Source organism: Heterodontus francisci, chromosome 26, assembly GCF_036365525.1.
Source record: "Heterodontus francisci isolate sHetFra1 chromosome 26, sHetFra1.hap1, whole genome shotgun sequence".
NCBI lineage: Eukaryota > Metazoa > Chordata > Chondrichthyes > Heterodontiformes > Heterodontidae > Heterodontus > Heterodontus francisci.
In genome coordinates this window covers 67,292,749-67,316,245 of record NC_090396.1, presented here as the reverse complement: position 1 = coordinate 67,316,245, position 23,497 = coordinate 67,292,749, and the positions used below count along the sequence as shown (strand labels likewise).

General features: G+C 40.9%; 1 protein-coding gene across 12 annotated transcripts in view; it reads left to right on the top strand.

Moving 5' to 3' along the window:
- bptf (bromodomain PHD finger transcription factor) overlaps positions 1-23,497 on the top strand; it is a 190,601-nt gene that overhangs the window by 94,414 nt on the left and 72,690 nt on the right. For all 12 annotated transcript variants that reach the window (XM_068058487.1, XM_068058488.1, XM_068058483.1 and 9 more), the window contains 5 exons: positions 3,463-3,594; positions 4,663-4,792; positions 5,192-5,327; positions 12,183-12,419; positions 16,500-19,239. In XM_068058487.1, coding sequence (XP_067914588.1) covers positions 3,463-3,594; positions 4,663-4,792; positions 5,192-5,327; positions 12,183-12,419; positions 16,500-19,239 — 3,375 coding nt within the window. The remainder of the gene's footprint in view (positions 1-3,462; positions 3,595-4,662; positions 4,793-5,191; positions 5,328-12,182; positions 12,420-16,499; positions 19,240-23,497) is intronic.

Genomic DNA, 23,497 nt, shown 5'->3' with positions numbered 1-23,497 from the left:
CATTTTATGAATGAATGAAGTGGAACTGAACTTCAATTCTTTTGAGTCCGGGAAACATTATCAAAATTTACAGGGAAATAAATTATGTCTGACTACTTTTTGTCAACTCTGTTGCACTTGTTTCCTTAGTCACCTTTGTTTTCTATAACTTCTTTTCTCTTGCACCCATCTCACCCAGTCTTCATTCTTGTTACATTTTGTCTTTGAACAAGACGCTGTCCATTACGTCTGCATCAGCTGTTTCAAAGAGCAATCAAGTTAGTTTCACTCGCCAGCTCTTTCCCCATGCCCCTGCAATTTTTCTCCCAAGTATTTATCCAATTGCTTTTTAGCTACTGTGGGTGGTGGAACATCATCAAATCAGGCAGTGCATTCCAAATCCTAACCACCTGTTGCATAAAATTTTCCTCATGTCGCCTCTGGTTCTTTTGCCAATTACCTTACATCTGTGCCCTCTGGTTATCGACCCTTCAACCATTGCAAACAGTTACTCTTTATTTCCTCCATCTAAACCCTTCATTATTTTAAACACCTCTATAAAATCTCTCCATTGCCTTCTCTGCTCTAAGGAGAACGACCCCAGATTCTCCAGCCTATCCAGGCAACTGTAATTCCTCATCCTGGAACTATTCTGATAAACCTAATTTTTACCCTTTCCAAAGCCGCCTTCATCTTGCTAAAGTGCAGTGCTAGAATTGGAAACAATACTCCAGCTGGAACCAAACTAGAGTTGTGTATAGGGTTAGGGTTAGCAGAACTTCCTAGCTTTTGTATTCTATTTATAGCCTCTATTTAAAAAGCCAAGGATCCTATATGTCTTATTAACTGCTTTATTAACGTGTCCTGCCACCCTCATAGATTTGTGCACAAGCCCTCCCACGTGTCTCTGATCTTGCACCCCTTACAAATTGTACAATTTCACTTGTATTGTCTTTCCTTACATCCTCTTTATATATATTTTTATCTCATTCAATACCTCTAACTTGCTCATTTACTGTAGCTTTGGCCAAATGCTCTTCCTTGGTAAATACAAATGCAAAGTACTCATTTAGTACCTTGGCCGTGCCTTCTGTCTCCACCAATAGGCCTCCATTTTGGTCCTATTCGTCTCTTCCATTTCATTTACTGTTAATATTCTTAAGGAAGACCTTTACGTTTCCTTTTATGTTGGTGGCCAATCTATTCTTGTACTGTCTCTTTTTCCCCTCATTACCTTTTTAATTCTCCTCTGTACTTTCTGTATTCAGCCTGATTCTTCCTTGTACTACCATCTGTCATATGTACCCTTTTTCTGTATTATCCTATTCGCTTGCACTTCTAAGCTCCCTGAATGATTGATAGGTTTTGGTTACCCTCCCTTTTCCCCTTTGTAGGAATGTATCTAGACTGGGCACAAACTATCTTATCTTTAAAGGCTGCCCATTGCTCCATTACATTTCTGCCTACCAGTCTTTGACTCCAATTTACCCAAGTCACTCCTCAATTTGCTGAAATTAGCCCCCCTTCAGTTAAGAATTATGATTTGCTCCTTGTCCTTCTCCAGAGCTGATTTAAACCTTTTGATATTATGATCACTATTCCTGAGATTCTCTCCCACTCTGACATTCTCCACCTAACCCACTTCATTCCCGCAGACTCGGTCCAGCAATGCCTCCTACCTTGTTAGGCAGGAAACATACTCATCAAAAATGTTCTTCTGAACACACTACAGAAATTCTTCTCCCTCTGTCCATGATACAATCACTGCCTCGTTCAATATTGGGGTAGTTAAAATCTCCCACAATTACTATTCTATAGTTCATGCATATCTCAGTAATTGCCCTACAAATCTGCTCCTCTATAACTTCTCACTATTTGGTGGCATATAAGATACACCAAGTAGCATAATAGCTTTTTTTTTTCTTAACTCCAAATAAAAAGGTTCTATCTTTTGACGCCTCAAGGACATTTTCTCTTTCTAGCACTGTAATATTTTCCTTATCAAAACTCTTCTTTCCTTCCCTATCTTTCCTGAATACCTTGCACACAAATATTAAGCCTTCCAGTCCTTCCCGTTTTTGATCCAGGTCTCTTTTTGCTCTAGTACATCATATTCCCACATGGCTATTTGCGTCTGCAGCTCACCAACCTTATTAACCACACTTTGTGCATTTACAAATGTGCACTCCAAACCTAACTTACATATTTTTATATTTTCTGTGATCCATCCTAATTGTATATTATTTCTCATTCCAACTGTTTCTCCCAGGCCTCTGTGCACCTTGTTTATACTTTTTAATAGTACAATGCACATTAGTATATTTGCAAATCGATATGCAAATTTTCTTTTCTTGAACATAAAAATTGGCGTGTCTGGGAGTAGGCTGCTTAAATGCTGAAGGTACACTAATGCCTGTGAAAGGTAAGCAGAAGAAAAATGTAAAGGACGAGGCAGTGAACAAAGTGTACATAGCCATTCCTTGAGCATAATCGAGGAAATGGATTGTATTTCACCTTTAGGAAACAAGGCGCAACTACAGTTTTGAAGGTTACCGTCTTAAAAAGTGTTTGTCCAGCTCTGTCAGCAGCTCTATTGGGTAAAGGTACAGTTTGGTAAAGTAGTGAGCCATATAGATGAGGTTTTGTCTCTTGTCTGTTCAGAGTTAGGTTGTCTTGCTGAATTATTGAATTGTAGTGGAGGCACTACAGTTGGCTTCAGTGTTAGAAAGAGGGTGAAATATCAAAGCAGGACCCACCCCTGATCATTGTCCAGGGTCAGGCTCAGCTGTGATACCTGCATGTAAAATAGCTTGCATATATAATTACTGCTTGGGCAAGATACCTGTGGGATGGCAGTACACAGAATAATTTCTTGGGACATACACTGCCTTCAGAGGGGGTTAGGGAACTATTTGGCAAGCAGTCTATAATTCTTTTATTTCAAACTTACCTTGTTTGTGACTATAATGTTGAAGGCAGATCTTCTGGTACCCCTCTCTCCCTGGTGATAACTTCCTCCTTCAATAATTTGCTGCTTTATTTTTATATTCTTTTCCTCCTCCCAACCCCCACACCCATATCTCCCTTTTCCACTTCTGAAACTGGTGACTTCAATTGAGCACCAACACCCCATGCTGCACCATCAAGTAGTCTTGCTTCACAACTGGCACCCAAACCTGTCCTCATTTGAAATCCACATGCCTGTTTCTAGCAATGGATACTGAATTGTGAACTTTTGTGTTTTTTCTTTTTGCTTACCCAGGTGCATTGAGGCTATTAGTGTTCCCAGTGCCACTCCAGCTGAGGTTGACTGGAGCATGGTGCATTCACTCACTGATTCAGCAGGGAGCTCCACGTTTAATTCTGACTTTGTGGATATTACCGACTTCAGAAGCAAAACAAAATTGCATTGTTCATATTACTGATGTATATGCAACCCTTATGAAACATTCTAATCAACTTTGTTTAAACAAATTGTTTTAGATCTAATTGGATTAAAGCAGTCCAGATGTGCAGTAAACCAAGAGAATTTGCGCTAGCTCTTGCAATCCTCGAGTGTGCCATCAAACCTGTCGTCATGCTTCCAGTCTGGCGGGATTCTTTAGGGCATACCAGGTGATTTTGATTCATTTTGTTGTCTTTCCTTTTTTTTTTAACCTCAGCTTGAGCCTTGATTCTTCTAAGTTTCTCAAAGAAAATAATGCCAGTTAACAAATGTTTACTGTCAATTTTTATAATAGGAGGATTATCCAGCAAATAACTTCATTTGAGTGTGACTTCATATTTCTGCTATTAAGAAAAGTACAGAATAACTCCTAGGTCATTTGGTATCTTAAATAGCTTGGTTTGAATTACATTTATGTACCTACTTGCTGTGCCATGAAGAAGTGGGACTAAGTATTGTATAGTGTGTTATGGCATACAATGTTAACCATGATTTGATCATGCAAAGTCATGTCTTTTTCTGCAGAAATGACTCTAAGGATCGGTCAGCTTAACCATTCTTGTTTTCTTCCACCAGCCAGTAACAATGCAACATTAGTTATTTGGCCAATTTCTCAGCTTGGTAATGTTTGCAGTGTTGAATGGAGCAGGAGGTACCCTTAAAAAAAAAAGGCAAAGGAACGAAACTTTTAAAGGGTTGCACCCACTGTGCTTGATTGAACGTAGTCATGTTGCCTTGGGTAGATATTGAGAAAAGGCAAGGTGCTTTCCCAGTAATGAAGAATTCCTTTGTGTACTTTTTCCACTTGCCTTCAAAGTGGTATTGGCTGTCTGTCCTGTTGACCAGGATAATGCATGGTGTGAAGAGATCTGAGATGGGAGAAATTGAAAGGAGCTATTGTCCTCAACACGAAGTAAACCAGTTAGATTATAGTGCAAAAGGGTTAAAATAGTCGATACAGGCATTTAATATAGACCTGTTAAGCATTGGTATGATATTGCAATATAATTTCCAGGCTCCTACTTTACTTGAATTGTACCCTGGACTTCCAAGTCATATTATAATCTCTGCAATGCCCACTACCTGGTGAATCAATCACCTATGAAAGTGGAAAGGAAAGAGAAATGTTGGAGTATCCATTGTTGCTTTTGTATTGCCATCATGGATGCTCACTATGCGATATGTAGTTCTGTTTGATTCTCTAGAATGCTAAGATGCATTTCCTGCATTGATAATAGGTTCTATCGATTAACATCTGTTGAAAGAGAAGAAAAGGAGAAAATCAAAAAACGAGAGCGAAAACAAGAGGAAGAGGAAGTTATGCAACAAGCTACCTGGGTGAAGTATACCTTCCCCGTGAAGCATCAGGTAGGTTGTAGGGTTACCAGCTGTAAGGGTGTTCTGCCTGTAACTTGTCAAGAATGCCTAGTTTTTCTTGGGTATAATAATAGTCAGGTTAGTTGACTCTCCACTTGAAGGTCACAAGTTTGAATCCCAAGTCTGTCTACCTTCGCTAAGGTAATTTAGTCAGTTGGAAGGAATGTCATGCAGGGGAATGGCAATCATAACTTGAAGCAGCTGAAAGATTTATATAGATCTGCCACTCGGATGATCAACAATCTATTTATTTTTATCATGGGTGCAGAATCCAAATCTTTGGGCACTCTGGCTCATGGAGAATGCATCATCTGGGGCTAGGGCGATAGGGTAGAGAAATTAAAGCAATTTTTCTTCAAGTGGCATAAATTCAACTAAATATTCACACAGGTATGGAAACAAAAGGGAGAAGAATATCGAGTGACAGGATATGGCGGCTGGATGTGGATTAGTAAAACTCATGTCCATCGTTTTGTGCCCCGGCTACCTGGAAATACGAATATACATTATCGGAAGGGGCTGGAAGGTACATTTCATTTCCATTGATAGTTGATTGTGCCATACAATTTTTGTTTACTGTTGAATGTACATCATTTTTAATGGCTTGACAATTCAAATTTGAATAACTGGAAAAATAGTTGCAGGTCATAAACTGCTGTTCTTGGACTTGAAGAAAATAATCACTCTTTGTTGCACCAAAATCAATTTAAATTCATTCCTACTCCAGAGACTTGAGCATATAATGTAGGCTGACAAGTTGCTGCAGTGCTGAGGGAGTGTTGCTCTGTCTGTGGTGCAGTCTCCCCTTTCAGGTGGGTATAAAAAAAAATCCCATGGCATTATTCGAAGAAGAGCAGGAAATATCCACCCTCCCACCCCCAATTTCCCCCTACCACCCGACATCCTCCAAAGCGGAGATGAGGAAGGGAATGCCAGAGCATTGAACCTACATCTCTGAAGTCAAGCGCTTCAAAGGTGAACGTAGGAAATAGGAGCAGGCGTAGGCCATTCGGCTCCTCGAGCCTGCTCTGCCATTCAACCAGATCATGGCTGACCATCTACCTCAATGCTATTTTCCTGCACTATCCCCATATCCCTTGATATCCTAAATATCGAGAAATCTATTGATCTCTGTCTTGAATATACTCCATGACTGAGCTTCCACAGCCCTCTGGGGTAGAGAATTCTGCAGATTCGCTATTCTCTGAATGAAGAAATTCTTCCTCATCTCAGTCCTAAATGCTCTTATTCTGAGACTGACCCCTGGTGCTAGAGCCTCCAGCCAGGGGAAACATCCTTCCTGCAGTTTACAGCAACTGTACATTCCTTCAAGGCACAAAAACCCCAAAAGTAAAGGCAGTCAACTGTGGATAACAAAGGAAGTTAAGGATTGTATAAGATTAAAAGAAAAGGCCTATAAAGTTTCCAGAAATAGTAAACCTGAAGATTGGGGGTATTTTAGAATACTGCAAAGGAGGACGAAGAAACTGATAAAGGGAGAAAAGCATATGAATGTAAACTAGCAAAAAATATAAAAACGGACTGTAACAGCTTCTATAGGTGCGTAAAAAGGGAACGTTTCATAGAATCATAGAAGGTTTAAGGCACAGAAAGAGGCCATTTGACCCATCGTGTCTGTGTCGGCCGAAAAATGATCCACCTATTCTAATCCCACCTTCCAGTGTTTCGCCCATAGCCCTGCAGATTACAGCACTTGAGGTGCATATCCAGACTCCTTTTGAATGAGTTGAGGGCTCCTGCCTCAACTACCCTTACAGGGAGTGAGTTCCAGACCCTCACCACCCTCTGGGTGAAAAACTATTTCCTCATTTCCCCTCTAATTTTTCTACCAATCACTTTAAATCAATGCCCCCTCGTCACTGACCTCTCAGCTAAGGTGAATAGACCCTTCACCTCCACTCTATCCAGGCCACTCAAAATTTTGTACATTTCAATCAGATCTCCCCTCAGCCTTCTCTGTTACAAAGAGAACAACCCCAGCCTATCCAATCTTTCCTCATACCTGAATTTTTCCAGTTCTGGCAACATCTTTGTAAATCTCATCTGTACCCTCTCTAGTGCAATTACATCCTTTCTGTAATGAGGTGACCAGAGCTGCACACAGTACTCAAGTTGGCCTAACCAATGAGTTATACAGTTCCAGCATAACCTGCCTGCTCTTAAATTCTATACCTTGGCTAATAAAGGAAAGGATTCCATATGTCTTACTGACTTGTCCTGCTACCTTCAGGCATCTGTGGACAAACAAGGGTCCATTACAGGCAGAGTCAGGAGAATTTATAATAGGGAATAGAGAAATGGCAAAGAAGCTAAATGATTACTTTGTGTCTGTCTTCACTGAGGAAGATGCAAGAAATCTCCCAGAGTTAGAGATCCAAGGGATATGGGGGAATGAGGAATTGAAGGAAATTAGTATTAGTAATAAGGTTGTATTGGAAAAATTATGGGGCTGAAGGTTGATAAGTCCCCAGGACCTGATATTCTACATCCCAGAGTGTTGAAAGAGGTAGCACTGGAGCTAGTGGATGCATTGGTGGTCATCTTTCAAAATTCTATGGATTCTGGAGTGGTTCCTGCAGATCGGAAGGTCGCAAATATCACCCCACTATTTAAGAAGGGAGGGAGAGTGAAAACAGGGAACTACAGACCTGTTAGTTACATCAGTCGTTGGGAAAATGCTAGAATCTATTCTAAAGCATGTGATAAATGGACACTTGGATAATAATCTGATTGGGCATAGTCAACGTGGATTTATGAATGGGAAATCATGTTTGACAAACTGTCGGAGTTTTTTGAGGATGTTACTAACAGAATTGATAAAGGGGAGTCGGTGGATGTGGTATACTTGGATTTTCAAAAGGCCTTTGATTAAGTCCCCCACAGGAGGTTGGTTAGCAAAATTAAAGCACATGGGATAGGAAGGTAATATACTGGCATGGATTAAGGATTGGTTAACAGGCAGAAAGCAGAGTAGGAATAAATGGGTCATTCTCGCGTTGGCAGGCTGTGACTAGTGGGGTACTGCAGAGGTCAGTACTTGGGTCCCAGCTGTTCACAGTATATATCAATGATTTGGATGTGGGGACCAAATGTACTATTTCCAAGTTTGTGGATGACACAAAACTAGGTGGGAATGTGTGTTGTGAGGAAGATGCAAAGCAGCTTCAAGGGGATTTGGAAAGACTTAGTGAGTGGGCAAGAACGTGGCAGATGGAATATAATATGGAAAAATGTGAGGTTATCCACTTTGGTAGGAGGAATAGATTTGCAGAGTATTTTTTTAAATGGTAAGAGATTAAAAAGTGTAGATGTATAAAGGGACCTGAGTGTCCTTGTAATAAGTCACTGAAAGCTAACATGCAGGTGCAGCAAGCAATTAAGAAGGCTAATGGTGTGTTGGCCTTTATCACAAGAGGATTTGAGTACAGGAGTAGTGAAGTCTTGCTTCAATTGTATAGAACCTTAGTTAAACCACACTGGAGTACTGTGTGCAGTTTTGCTCCCCTTACCTTAGGAAGGATATTATTGCTATAGAAGGAGTGCAACCAAGGTTCATCAGACTTGTTCCCGGGATGGCGAGACTGTCCTATGAAAAGAGATTGGGGAAACTGGGCCTGTATTCTCTAGAGTATCGAAGAATGAGAGATGATCTCATTGAAACCTACAAAATACTTAAAGGGATAGACAGGGTGGATGAAGGCAAGATGTTTCCCCTGGTTGGGGAGTCTAGAACCAGGGGACGCAATTTCAAAATAAGGGGGAAGCCACTTAGGACAGAGATGAGGAGAATTTTTTTTTTTTACTCAAGGTTGTGAATCTTTGGAATTCTCTTCCCCAGAGGGCTGTGGAAGCTCAGTCATTGAGTGTGTTTAAAGCAGAGATTGACAGATTTCTAAATACCAATGACATAAGGGTAGTGTGGGAAAAAGGCATTGAAGTGGATGATCAGCCATGATCATATTGAATGGCGGAGCAGGCTCGATGGACTGAATGGCCTACTCCTGCTCCTCTCACCCTACCCTGTCGAGCCCTGTAAGAATTTTGTATGCTCTAATGAGATCACCTCTCATTCTTCTGAACTCTAGACAATACAGGCCCAGCCTTCTAAATCTCTCCTCATAGGACAATCCCACCATCCCAGGAATCAGCCTAGTGAACCTTCATTGTGCTCCCTGTATGGCAAGTATATCCTTCCTTAGGTAAGGAGCCAAAAACTGTACACAACACTCCAGGTGCAGTCTCACCAAGGCTCCACACAATAGCAGCAAAAATTCTTTACTCCTGTACTCAAATCCTCTTGCAATGAAGGCCAGTATGCCATTTGCCTTCCTAATTGCTTGTTGCACCTGCATGTTGACTTTCAGTGACTTATGAACAAGGACACCCAGGTCCCTTTGGACATCTACACTTTCTAATCTCTTACCATTTAAAAAAAAAAATGCTCTGCACTTCTGAAGCGAGGGGAGTGGGAGGGAATGCACAAAAGGCCTCAGAGTTAATAGAGAGCAGGTGATGCTCATTGCAGTTTGTATTTAAGGGCTGGGTTTTTCCCCAGTCAGGTGAGTTGCTTCTGGACAGGGAGTTAGTCCTGAAGGGAAGAGTGGAAACTAATATTTGTACTGAACTGTGGATTGAGAATAAAACATTTGTGGATCATAGACTGTCTCCTGCTTCCTGATTTTGGTGAATGGATATCTGCCAATTGATCACACAGCCCTCTGGGGTAGAGAATTCCACAGATTCACCACCCTCTGAGTGAAGAAATGCCTTCTCATCTCAGTCTTAAATGGCCTGTCCCTTAATCTGAGACTCTGTTGGGCTAGAACCAGGGAACAGAGGAAACATCCTGTCCACATCTACCATGTCACACCCTGTAAGACTTTAGTAAGTTTCAGTTAGATCACCTCTCATTTTTCGAAACTCTAGAGAATACAGGCCTAGTTTCTGCAATCTGTCCTCATAAGGCAATCCCGCCATCCCAGAGATTAGCCTGGTGAATCTCTGTTGCCTCGATGGCAAGTATATCCTTCCTTAGATAAGGAGACCAAAACTGTACACCATACTCCAGGTGAGGTCTCACCAAGGCTTTATACAACTGAATCAATACATCTTTACTCCTGTACTCAAATCCCCTTGCAATGAAGGCCAACATACCATTTGCCTTCTTAATTGTTTGCTGTACCTGCATACTAGCTTTTAGTGACCCATGAACAAGGACACCCAGATCTCTTTGGACATCAACACTTCCCAGCCCCTCTCCATTGAAGAAATACTCTGCCTTTCTGTTTTTTTCTACCAAAATGGATCACTTCATACTTATTCACATATTCCATCTGCCATGTTCTTGCCCATTCACTTAGCCTGTCCAAATCCCTTTGAAGCCTCCTTGTATCCTCCTCACAACTTAACCTTCCTCCTAGTTTTGTGTTATCTGCATATTTGGAAATATTACAGTTGGTCCCCATATCCAAATCATTCATATAGATTGTAAACAGCTATGGCCCAAGCACTGATCTTTGTGGTACCCCACTAGCAACAGCCTGCCATCCTGAAAATGACTCGTTAATTCCTACTTTGCTTTCAGTCTGTTAACCAATTCGCAATCAATAGTACATTACCCCCAATCTCATGTGCTCTAATTTTGTTCACTGACTTCCTGTGTGGGACCTCATCAAAAGCCTTCTGAAAATCAAAATACACCACATCCACTGGTTCACCTTTATCTATGCTCCAAGTAACATCCTCAAAATGATGTGTTCAGGAGGACTTTCTTGACCAGTATGTTCTGGTCCAACTAGGAAGGAGGCATTGCTGAATCTGGTGCTGGTGAATGAGGTGGGTCAAGTGGACCAAGTGTCTAAGGGAGAATACTTGGGTAAGATCATTGTATCATGAGGTTTAAATTAGTAATTGAGAAGAGCAAGGAGCAATCTAAAGTAGAACACTAAATTGAAAAAGGGTTAACTTCAGTGGGATGAGAGGGCATCTAGCCAGGGTAACATGGAACCAAAGTTTGACAGGGAAAAACTGCAACAAAGCAATGGGTGATTTTTAAAAAAAAAGATATTTCAGGTACAGGTTAGGTATATTCCAACAAAAGGGAAAGGCCAGGGAACCAAAGCCAGGGCTCCTTGGATGACAAGGGAGATAGAGAATATGAAACTAAAAAAGAGGGTGTATGATGCATGTCAGGTGAATTCTTCAAGTGAGAACCAGGCCAAATAGAATAAGTTGAGAGTGGAAGTGAAGAGGAAAATAAGACTGGCAAAGAGAGAATATGAGAATAGAATGGCAGTTAACATAAAAGGTAACCCAAAAATCCTCTACCAGTAAGCGGGTGGTATGAGGTGGGGTGGGGCCTATTAGGGACAAAGATGAATTTCGAGACAGAAACAGATCAGCCATGATCTTATTAAATGGTGGAGCAGGCTCGATGGGCTGAATGGCCTACTTCTGCTCCTAATTCGTATGGTCGTATAAAAAAAACTCCCAACAGATTTGTCAAACATGTTTCCCTTTCATAAATCCATGTTGACTCTGCCCAATCATATTATTTTCCATGTGTCTAGTTATCTCATCCTTTATAATAGATTCTCACATTTTCCCTACTACTGATGTCAAGCTAACAGTTCTGTAGTTCTCCATTTTCTCTCTCGCTCTCTTCTTAAATAGTGGGGTTACATTTGCTGTGTTCCAGTCTGCAGGAACCCTTCCAGAATCTATAGAATTTTGAAAGATAACCACCAATGCATCTACTATCTCTATAGCCACCTCCTTCAATACTCTGGGATGTAACTCATCTGGTCCAGGGGATTTTTCAATTTTCAATCCAATTAATTTTTCGAATACTACCTCTTTACTTTCTAATTACTTTCAGTTCCTCATTTTTACAGGTCCCTTGGTTCCCGAGTATTTCCTTCGTATCTCCAAAAGTAAAGACGAAATTCTTTTCTTCCCTCCTCCCCTCCCATCGCACATCCTATATGCATGAATATTTTAACAATTTTCCTCCTATAACAGAAAGGAATTTAGAAGACTGAATTTGTCTTTGCTAGTATGTTGACATTCCCTGTTCGGAAAATTCTTGTGTGAAAACATATACTTTTCAGTATCCAAATCTTCCAAGATAAAGCTGCAACTAAACATTTTGCAGTTAATGCAAATTTACCAGTCCTTTGTGTTTAAAGTAATAATGCTATATAATTACAAATTGTTGTTCTTAGAGTAAGCTATTCCACTGCTATTTGATACTGATTGTTATTACAATTCAAGTTGATTTTGTGCATTTGTTATTAAAGCTCATGGTACGAAGACACAGGTACATTTGTCTAAAATATGAACTATTTTGTTAACTTTTTAGGTGCGCTGAAAGATAATTCAGAACTGGATAAAAATGAGTACTTTTCGACATTAAAAACAGAGTCTGAAACCTGTAAGACACATCAATCATCTCAAGACTCTAAGGATTTGCCAGAGAATGACACAGTCACAGACAAGTCATTTGAGATAAAATCAGAAGAGGAAGAAAAAGTAGAAGAAAAGGAGGAAGTAATGGAAATTGATACAAATCTTGAGTCACAACAAACTGAAAAGAAAGGTAACTGTGTTACATGCACGGATCATGTAACTTAGTGACACCAGACAACCACTCATTACTAACAAAGGCATATTGTTTTTAAACCCAAGTTATTTCCATTCAATGCATTCCCCATTACATTTCCTGCATTTAGCACTAACCCTAGCCACGTTGATGAATTTACTGATTTATTCCTAGAAATGTGCCACTTTGGTGTAATGGAGGCATATGAGTAACCCCCTGCTCCCTGCTGTTTCTTGTGAATTTAATGATGTACCAAGTGTGTGGCAGTCCAATGTCTTACAGCCATGTGGCATGGATTGGGAGAGCTCCAGTGAGCTGTACCACTGTGTAGCAAAGCGCTATTTTCCAGAATACACACAAGAATAAATCTTGTGTTTATAGAAATATAATTTTCTGTTTGAAAGATAAATTTGTCACTTGTGTAGTATAATTCTATTGAAGTGCATAATAATATGTACATGAAATTTACATTTTGTAAGTATATTAAGGGCAAGAGGATAACCAGGGAAAGAGTAGGGCCCATTAGGGACCAAAGTGGCAATCTGTGTGTGGAGCCGGAAGACATAGGTGAGGTTTTAAATGATTACTTTTCATTTGTGTTCACTATGGAGAAGGACAGTGTAGGTGTTGAGATCAGGGAGGGGGATTGTGATATACTTGAACAAATTAGCATTGAAAGGGAGGAAATATTAGCTGTTTTAGTGGGCTTAAAAGTGGATAAATCCCCAGGCCCAGAAGAGATGTATCCCAGGCTGCTATGTGAGGCAAGGGAGGAGATAGCAGGGGCTTTGAGAAAATTTTCAAATCCTCTCTGGCCACAGGAGAGGTACCAGAGGACTGGAGGACAGTGAATGTGGTACCATTATTCAAGAAGGGTAGCAGGGATAAACCAGGTAATTATAGGCCAGTGAGGCTAACATCAGTGGTAGGGAAACTATTGGAAAAAATTCTGAGGGACAGGATTATCTCCACTTGGAGAGGCAGGGATTAATCAGGGATAGTCAGCATGGCTTTGTCAGGGGGAGATCGTGTCTAACAAACTTGATTGAATTTTTGGAGGGGGTGACTAGATGTGTGGATGAGGGTAAAGCAGTTGATGTAGTCTACATGGACTTCAGTAAGGCTTTTGGTAAGGTCCCGCAAGGGAGATTCGTCAAGAAGGTAAGAGCCCATGGGATCCAGGGCAATTTGGCAAATTGGATCCAAAATTGGCTTAGTGGCAGAGGGTGACGGTCGAGGGTTGATTTTGCGAGTGGAAGCCTGTTACCAGTGGTGTACTGCAGGGAATGGTGCTGGGACCCTTGCTGTTTGTAGTGTACATTAATGATTTAGATGTGAATATAGGAGGTATGATCAGTAAGTTCACAGATGACACGAAAATTGGTAGTGTTGTAAATAGGAGGAAAGCCTTAGATTACAGGACGTTATTATAGGCTGCTAAGATGGGCGCAGCAGTGGCAAATGGATTTTAATCCTGAGAAGTGAGAGGTGATGCATTTTGGGAGGACTAACAAGACAAGGGAATATAATTGGATGGTAGGACCCTAAGAAGTACAGAGGGTCAGAGGGACCTTGGTGTACTTGTCCTAGATCACTGAAGGCAGCAGCACAGTTAGATAAGGTGGTTAGGAAAGCATACGGGATATTTGCCTTTATTAGCTGAGGCACAGAATATCAGAGCAGGGAGGTTATGATGGAGCTGTACAAACGCTAGTTAGGCCACAGCTGGAGTACTGTGTACAGTTCTGGTCACCACACCATAGGAAGGATGTGATTGCACTGGAGAGGGTGCAGAGGAGATTCACCAGGATATTGCCAGGGCTGGAGCATTTCAGCTATGAAGAGAGACTGCTAGGCTAGGGTTGTTTTCCTTAGAGCAGAGAAAGCTGAGGGGGGACCTGATTGAGGTATACAAAATTATGAGGGGCATAGATAGTTAGTTAGTTAGAGATACAGCACTGAAACAGGCCCTTCGGCCCACCGAGTCTGTGCCGACCATCGGCCACCCATTTATACTACACTAATTCCATATTCCTACCACATCCCCACCTGTCCCTATATTTCCCTACCACCTACCTATACTAGGGGAAATTTATAATGGCCAATTTACCTATCAACCTGCAAGTCTTTTGGCATGTGGGAGGAAACCGGAGCACCCAGAGGAAACCCACGCAGACACAGGGAGAACTTACAAACTCCACACAGGCAGTACCCAGAATTGAACCCGGGTCACTGGAGCTGTGAGGCTGCAGTGCTAACCACTGCGCCACTGTGCCGCCCTGATAGGAAGAAACTTTTTTCCTTAGTGGAGGTGTCAATAACCAGGGGGCATAGATTTAAGGTGAGGGGATTTGAGGAAAAAAAACTTTAACCCAGTGGGTGGTTGGAATCTGGAACACACTGCCTGAAGGGGTGGTAGAGGCAGGAACCTTCACAACATTTAAGAAGTATTTAGATGAGCACTTGAAACGCCATAAACATACAAGGCTACAGGCCAAGTGCTGGAAAATGGGATTAGAATAGATAGGTACTTGGCTGGCACAGACACAATGGGCCGAAGGGCCTGTTTCTGTGCTGTATAACTCTATGACTCTATGAATATGAGCAGGCAGTGTGAAGTTAGTGCAGTGATGTCACTGAAACCACTGTTCAAATTGCACATTAATGTAGTTTGTATCTAGAGTTAATATTTTCTCAACCAAGTTAGATGAAAGTAATTAAAATAGCTAAGAAGAAACTGAAATATGTACCATGTGTACTGTATCCTCTGACTTACTGGAACACTGGATGTTATTTTAATCCAGAAATGTTGTAATTAAATCAATTAAAGTAGGCCAAAAAGAAAATAAAATTGACTTTGTCAACAAAAATCCACTTGTGTTTAAATGGCCTTGGTTAGTGTAACTCATTCTTGGTTATATAACAATTCAATGAAACTTTGTCAAAAAGAAGTTAATTAGATTGGGATGTCTGAGAGAATTTTGCCAACAGTTTGGTTCTTTTTTTCTCAGTAACTTTGACAATTGCAAGTTTTCTATTTTGTAATAATTCTAAAAATATCATATCTAATACCACATTCACTCAATCATTTGTAAATGTTTTTAAAACTGAATATTTATACATATGCCAGTAATCTTTAACCTCAGTTCATTAGATAACAGGGGCATATTTTTCTTGAACTAAGATTTTAAAGTAGATTTTCAAATCATTAAAATATATTGGCTTTTTGGCCTGACAGTACATTTTTTACTTTGCAATTTTCAAATTAATATTTAATGTTCTGGAGTAAAACCAGGGAATTAGCTCAGAATGTTGGTATTTTAATTTTGGTGTGGGATTGGGACCCACTGATGAACATAATCAAGTAAAGAGATTGGATGTTATACCAATGAATCCAGTTTTCTATCCAACCATCTGGCAGCCAGACCCCTTCAAAGTTTATTTATTTATTTTTATTTATTTGGAGATGCAGCACTGAAACAGGCCCTTCGGCCCACCGAGTCTGTGCTGACCATCAACCACCCGTTTATACTAATCCTACACTAATCCCATATTCCTACCACATCCCCACTTGTCCCTATATTCCCCTACCACCTACCTATACTAGGGGCAATTTATAATGGCCAATTTACCTATCAACCTGCAAGTCTTTGGCTGTGGGAGGAAACCGGAGCACCCGGCGAAAACCCATGCAGTCACAGGCAGAACTTGCAAACTCCACACAGGCAGCACCAGAATTGAACCCGGGTCGCTGGAGCTGTGAGGCTGTGGTGCTAACCACTGCGCCACTGTGCCGCCCCCTTATGTCTGTGTTGTCTTTAAGTTGGACACTCAGAGGCACTAGCATGAAGTTAGTTGACTCTCCTATTTTATTCCCCAGCCTTTTTGTGGAAAGCTCTTTGTCTCTGGGCAAACCTGGATGACTCACTCTGGGGAGGCTCGTTAGCACTAAGGTGTCACCAGGGTCATTTCATTAGATTGGTGTATGACCTGAATGGGAAATGTCAGTTAGTAAACATCGAGAGGGCATTATGTAACTCCTGGTGCAACTGTTAATTGTACTTTATTTTGTTTTAGAGAATAATGAAAATATCACAACAGATGGTGATAAGTTAATAAAGGTGGAACCAATGAATTTGGAAGAGACCAAAAATGAATCCAACTTGCAAGAAGAGGAAAAGTTTATCTCTACTGATCTCATCAATGTGAGTGAGGCCTTTCAACTGAGGACTTGGTATAAAAAGAGAGTAAAAACATCTAAATTAGATGGATTGTTGGATCGGCGAGTAAAACAGTTTACAATGGAGGAGAAGCAACGTCAAGAGAAACTGAAACAAGAAGCCTTAATGAAATTGCCGAAAAATGAACGGAAAACCATAACTGAACCACAGAAATCTGATCAGGCTGGAAACTGTCTTCAGAATAAGCCCGAATCAGTAGTGCAGGGAAAAGGACGTGTGGGCCAGATCTCTCCAAAGACCACCTTTGAAAGCTCAATGAGATCAGTTCAAGAAAGCACTGTTGAGAAAAATAAAGTCTTGACCCAAGAAAAGGATCCAATTTTAACACTGTTGAAGGATTCGGGTGTTGATGCAGAGTCTAACCAAAAACATACCAAGGAGACCACTGAGAATAATGAATCGTTGGTCTCGGGAGGTGAAACCAAGGACCTGGATTTAAAAAGCAAGGAAAACGGTGCCGAAGGCAATACTGGGCAATTGGATCTGGGAAAAAGTTCTGTAACTCATAGTTCAGATGTGAAAAACGAGAGTGTGGAGAAGATCTGTGAGCCAGTGGTAGGAGAAGGAAACCATGGCAACCTAAACACAAAGGTGGAAGTGGGTGTTGCTGTAGATGGTGGTGATCCCATGGAGACAGATGAAAACAGTGAAAAAAGCAAATCTGAAATTAAGGCAAATAAAGAGATTCTTGGAATTATATATCCTGAAAAAATAGATCCTCAAACCAATGAAGCAATTTCTGAAAAATGTGGTGGACCAATGATTGTTGAGGAAAATGGTATTAAAGAATTCCCTGTCTACAAGGAAAGCAATATTATTGAAAATAGATGCCTTGAAAAGATGGACACAGATGGCTGTGCGGAAAATAGGATTTCTGAAATGGAAGCAGCAGAAAACAAACTAGAAAATCGGCACCCTGTTGATCAGGTTAATGGCAAAGATGTTGTAGAATCTAAATCAGCTGTTGTAATGAAAAACTCTGAATTGGTGCCATCTGAAGCATCTGATGCTGTTGCTGTTAATAACATAGAATGCCTTAAGGAAAAGAGCAGCACCAAAGTAAACCCTGAAAATGAAATAAAATCATCAGCAAAAGAGCCAGTAGTTAAGCTAGTCATGAATGGAGATATTACCATGGGTGACCTCGAGGAAAAACCAATTAGAATAGAAGGAAAAATTTTAACAGCTGCTCATTCAAAGGTTTATGATGGTGTAATAACAGATAATGATCGTGGAGTGCTACAGTTAAAAGCACCCAGGTTAGATGAGGCAGCCCCACAGCTAAAGGCACTGAAGTTGGATGAGGCAGTCCCACAGGTAAAGGCACCCAGGTTAGATGAGGCAGTCCCACAGGTGGAGGCATCCATGTTTGATGAGGCAGTCCCACAGGTGAAGGCACCCAGCTTAGTTGATGCTGTCCCACAGGTGCAGGCATCCATGTTAGATGATGCAATCTCACAGGTAAAGGCACCCAGGCTGGATGATGCAGTCCCACAAGTAAAGGCACTCAGGTTAGATTATGCAGTCCCACAGGTTAAAGCACCCAGGCTAGTTGATACAGTCCCACAGGTAAAGGCATCCAGGCTAGTTGATGCAGTCCCACAGGTAAAGGCGTCCAGGTTAGATGCAGTCCCACAGATAAAGGCACCCAGGCTAGATGATGCAGTCCCACAGGTTAAGGCACCCAGGCTGGATGAAGCAGTTGCACAGGTGAAGGCACCCAGGCTAGATTGTGCACTATCGCAAGTAAACGAACCTAGATTAGTTAATATTTCGGAGGTAGTAAATTCTTCCAAAGCTTCGGGACTTTTAAACGTTACCTCGGATAAATCGTCAGAGAATGAAAATAAAATGCAACTATTGGAAATAGAGGGACAGCTGCATAAAAAAGCTGCATCTCCACCCCTTATTTCTGTAGCAGACTCTACTTTGAGCAAGAGCTTCAGTGAGCAAAACGGGATACAATCGGAAAGTGAAGTGGGTGGTATCAGTGGGGATCATGGGGTTAAAACGGTCATTACTAAAATGACCACCACAACTACAACCATTTCCACAGAATCTAAAACTGTTGTTAGTGTAGCTGAGGCTTCTTCTCCCCAGAGCAATATTCCATCAGTGACGTCCTGTATTAAGAACTGTGCTGTTTCTTCAACAACAACCACAACCACAACATTCACAAAAGTGACCTCACCAAAACTAGACAATACAGTAGATGCCGTGACAGTCACAGAAAAAACTGTTGTCACAACCACAGTGACTGATTGTGTGGCCACTCCAGGTGGGATGTCAACAACCACCATGACTGTAAGTAAAGAATATTCCACCAAGGACAAAGTTAAACTGATGCGGTTTTGTCGGCCCAAAAAGACCAGGTCTGGCACAGCCCTGCCTTCATACCGTAAATTTATCACCAAAAGCAGCAAGAAGAGCATATTTGTCTTGCCCAATGATGATCTACGAAAATTAGCCAGACGATCTGGGATTCGAGAGGTTCCAGGATTTAATTACAATGCAAAACCTGCACTGGACATCTGGCCATATCCATCACCGAGACCAACATTTGGCATTGCGTGGAGGTATTCTAAGTTAACTCTTAAAGCTGTTAATAACAGTAGTTGCTGTACAGGTGATATTTGGACTTCATTTTCCAAGTAAGCTTTCTTCCCATTCCTGACTAATGTTAGTACTCTGGAATGGTTATCCCATTAAATGTTTTGCCAGTTTTCTCCCCATTTTTTCCCTCTTGCCGTTGACTCTTGATGTGATATAATCCCATGAGGCTGGCAGCCCTTTACTAGTTCATCCAAGTAGCCATTATTCATGTATGTGCTTAAATATTGAAAGCTGGCAGGCTATTTGATTGCTCGACTCTCACTGCTAAGGACACAACACAGGCAATAGGAGCAGCAGTAAGCCATTTGGCCTTTCCAGCCTGCTCCACCATTCATTTAAGATCATGGCTCGTGATCTACCTCAACTTCACTTTCCAACCTTATCCCCATATCCCTTGATTCACTTGGTATTGAAAGGTTTATCGCTCCCTCTCTTGAAAATAATCAATGATTAAGCTTGATCCGATCATCACATGCCCCTCACAGGTACACTTTCAGCCAAAGTACAAACACTATTATTTTTCCCTCCTTAGTTCCATGCCTCAAGGCCAATTCTAATGCCCCTTTATCGACTCTAGCTGAGGTCAGCCAACGCAGGAACGAATAGTAGGCTGAACCTGAGAACTTTGTTGTCTGGTTCAGCTACGCATGGATTTTAACCAGCTTCAGCCATCAAGGGAGCTGCTTTATCATGGGTATGAAAGCCTCTCACATGAGTTGTGTAGGCCTTTCACACGTGAATAATTCCCCCAATTTGCAATTACACTGCTCGTTTGCTGTTCTTTTACTATAGCAAGCTTGTGTTTTTAATTTTGGGCAGCTAAAGGATGAATGAATCTCAAAGCTCAAGAGATTTCATGTAAGTTAATAGGTAAGTAGTGTTTAGATTAGTCTTGCTAGCTTTTTCATGCTGGTAACTACCAATTTTTAGAACAATTGTGCAGTAAAATTCTTAAAATGGTTGATGAATCAAACTGATTCCTTTTTGCAACCCATCCTTTCTTGCTTTTGGAATACAAAGATTTAATTTACCTGGATTCTATATGTTCCTGCTTGCAGTTTTCCACTTTTTCTGTGCTTTATTCTCTACTGATTCTTCATTTTCATTGCTCTTCGCCCTGCTGGCAAGATATCCTAGTGTGCTTTCTGAAATTCTGCCATATGCCCTTTTGCAGGTTACTTTGACTCCATGTTGGCACACATTCTGTCTGATCGATACATGAGAATTTTCTTCTTCTTACAGTTTTCTGTAACCTTTTTTCTCATGTGTGGGATGGTGCTGCAGCCACACAGAGCTTATATCTGTCAACAATACCAGAAACCCAAAGTTCAACCTTTGTGCTTTTTTTTTTGTTGTTTGGTGGGTGGGAGGTGGAATATCCAGTATATTTTTGGTGAAAAGCCCAGGAGGCAGGACAGCAAGTTAGATGGAAAATTCTCTAATTCTGTTACCATTGAAGTTGACAGAGCTGTGATTAATGGATCTGTCCAGTAGAAGGAGGTGGTTCTCCTCCACTCCTCACTTGCTGAAACACAACATGGAAACTGTTGGATTACCAGCAGGGGAGGTGATTGTGTGGTTTGATCTAGGCTTGGTCTTTCCTACCAGAGGATAATGGTTATGACTACAGTTTTCAGACACACTTTTGCCACCTTTTTTCTCTTGCTTTTACTTCCCAGTCCCATTTTTGTAAACCTCTGGATCTGTGTCCATAGGCTAGTCTTCCTTGATGAGCTTGGATTTTGTTTGAAGGCATTGATCTTATTAGGATGTGCTTTTCACCCCAACCCCAGGTTAGATATAAGACAGTTAGCAAACCTTTCTCTTGCTAGGTATGGCGTCCTATGCATCGATTTCTGTGGCTTGCAATGTGTAGTGGATTAGCACCCTGTCCTTTCACTTCTGAAATCTGAATTCAAATTCAGCCCATTGTGGCAGGATTTAAGTTCTTCTTTCTCATATGCCAAACTTCAAGTAATTTCAAAGTTTGTTTTGGTACAGGTGTGCAGCATAAGCTGATACTAAGGTCACGGTCTGGCTCCTGTTAAATATGGAAAAATTGCATAATGGTGCAGCAGGGCATGCTCTTGTGAAGCTTACGCTAAAGGCCACTGATAGATTGGAGTTGGTTTTTTTTTTAAAGCACTAGCCAATGCATGATAATAGGAATAAAAGCGGTGGCATTACCTCCTCTTTTGATGAGTGCCAAATATTTTCTCATCTCCTATGAAATCCTTATAGTCACAGAATAATTAGTGTTTTGTGCTTTGACCCACCTGTCAAATAAAATGATTGAATATAGTAATAATTCTTAGCGGTAACTCCTTGCTTATGTCAACTTGGCTCAGTTGGCAGCACTCCACCTCCGAGTCTGCAGGTCGAGTTCCAGCCCTGCATTCAGACTCAAGCACATAAACTAGGCTGACCCATCAATGCATTACTGAAGTATGTTGTTGGAGGTGCTTGTGACAGATAAGTGTTCTGCCATAATTCAGATGTTAAAGTGTATGTATTTTATCTATTTGAGATGTAGTTGGTCACTCTAGTTTTGGTTACTACTTAACTTGTTCTTGCACATGCTGGAGAGGATGAACATCATCTGGTATGTAAAATGTCGCTACAAAGGCATTATTCCTGTCCATTATTTTCACTGCAAAACAAGTAGGAGCTGTTCAATGTTGGCTGATTACTTTGTCCTGAAATCAGTCAAATTTAAGGTAAAATGTTTCGTAACTCATGATGTCCTGCAGTCTTTCAAATGAATGAAATGGATCATTTCAATTTGATTGTACAGATTCAAATTCCTTTGTAACACCATATTTTTTTACAGTTACATTAGGAAAAAGAGGGTGGTCAAGAGCAATGTGGGATCCTTGAAAACAGATAACTGATACTAATGAAAATGAGGAAATGGCAGACGTTTGAATAATATCGTCAGTATTTACAGTTGAAGAAGAGGTCAGCATGCCAGACATCCCAAGGAAACTAATATTGAATCAGGAACAGGGACTCACCAAAATTAACATAAGCAAAACATCACTAATTCAGGAAATAATGGCACTAAAGAGTGACAATTCTCCAGGACCAGATGGTTTCCATCCTAGGGTTTTAAAGGAAGTAGGTGAGAACATTGCAGATGGCCCAACAATAAACTTGCAAAGTTCTCTCAATTCTTGAACCGTTTTTTTTTTGATTAAAAAATTGCACATGTCACCCTGCTATTTAAGAAAAGTGAGAGAGGGAAAACCAGGGATTCATAGATTAGCCTAACATCTGATATCTGACAATTACTAGAGTCGATAATTAAGGATAGGTTGACTGAATGCCTTGAAAATTGTCAGCTGATCAGTGACAGCCAGTGTGGATTTGTAAAGAGTAGGTCATGCTGATGAACCTGATTATATTTTTTGAAGAAGTGACTAAAGAAATGGACAGGGCCATGTCTGTGGATGTTTGTGAACATCCAGAAGACTTTTGATAAAGTTCCTCATAAGAGACAATTAACTAAAGTTGGAGCTCATGGAATTAAAGGCAGATGATTCAAGTTGTCAGGAAATTGGCTGAGCAAAGGGGACAGAGAATAGGGATAATGGGCAGGTACCATAATAGGCAGGATGTGATTCATGGGATACTGCTAGGAACTATTTTGGGGCCTCAACCTTATTAATTGCTTAGATGATGGGATGGAAAGCCACATATCCAAAGTTGCCGATGACACAGTTAGGTGGCGTTGTAAACCGTATAGATGGAAGCATATAATTATGAAGAAATATTGATAAATTAAGTGAATGGGCAAAACTGGCAAGTGGATTTCAATGTAGGAAAATGTGAGGCCATCCACTTTGGACCTATAAAGGATAAAACAGAGTTCTTTCTAAATGGTGAAAAGCTAGAAACAGTGGCGGTCCCAAGAGACTTGAGGGTCATGGTACATAAATCATTAAGATATCATGAACGCTTACTGAAGATAATCAGAAAGGCTAATGGAATGCTGGCATTTATATCTAGAGGACGAGAACACGAGAGGGTAGAAGTCAAGCTCCACTATACAAAGCCCTGCTGAGCCCTGGTGTACTGAGAGCAGTTCTGGGTGCCACAGCTTATTGAGTATATATTGTCCTTGGAAAGATTGCAGTGTAGATTTAACCAGAATGATACTTGGACACCGTGTTAAATTACAAGGAGAGATTACACAAACCAGGATTATGTTCCCTGGGATTT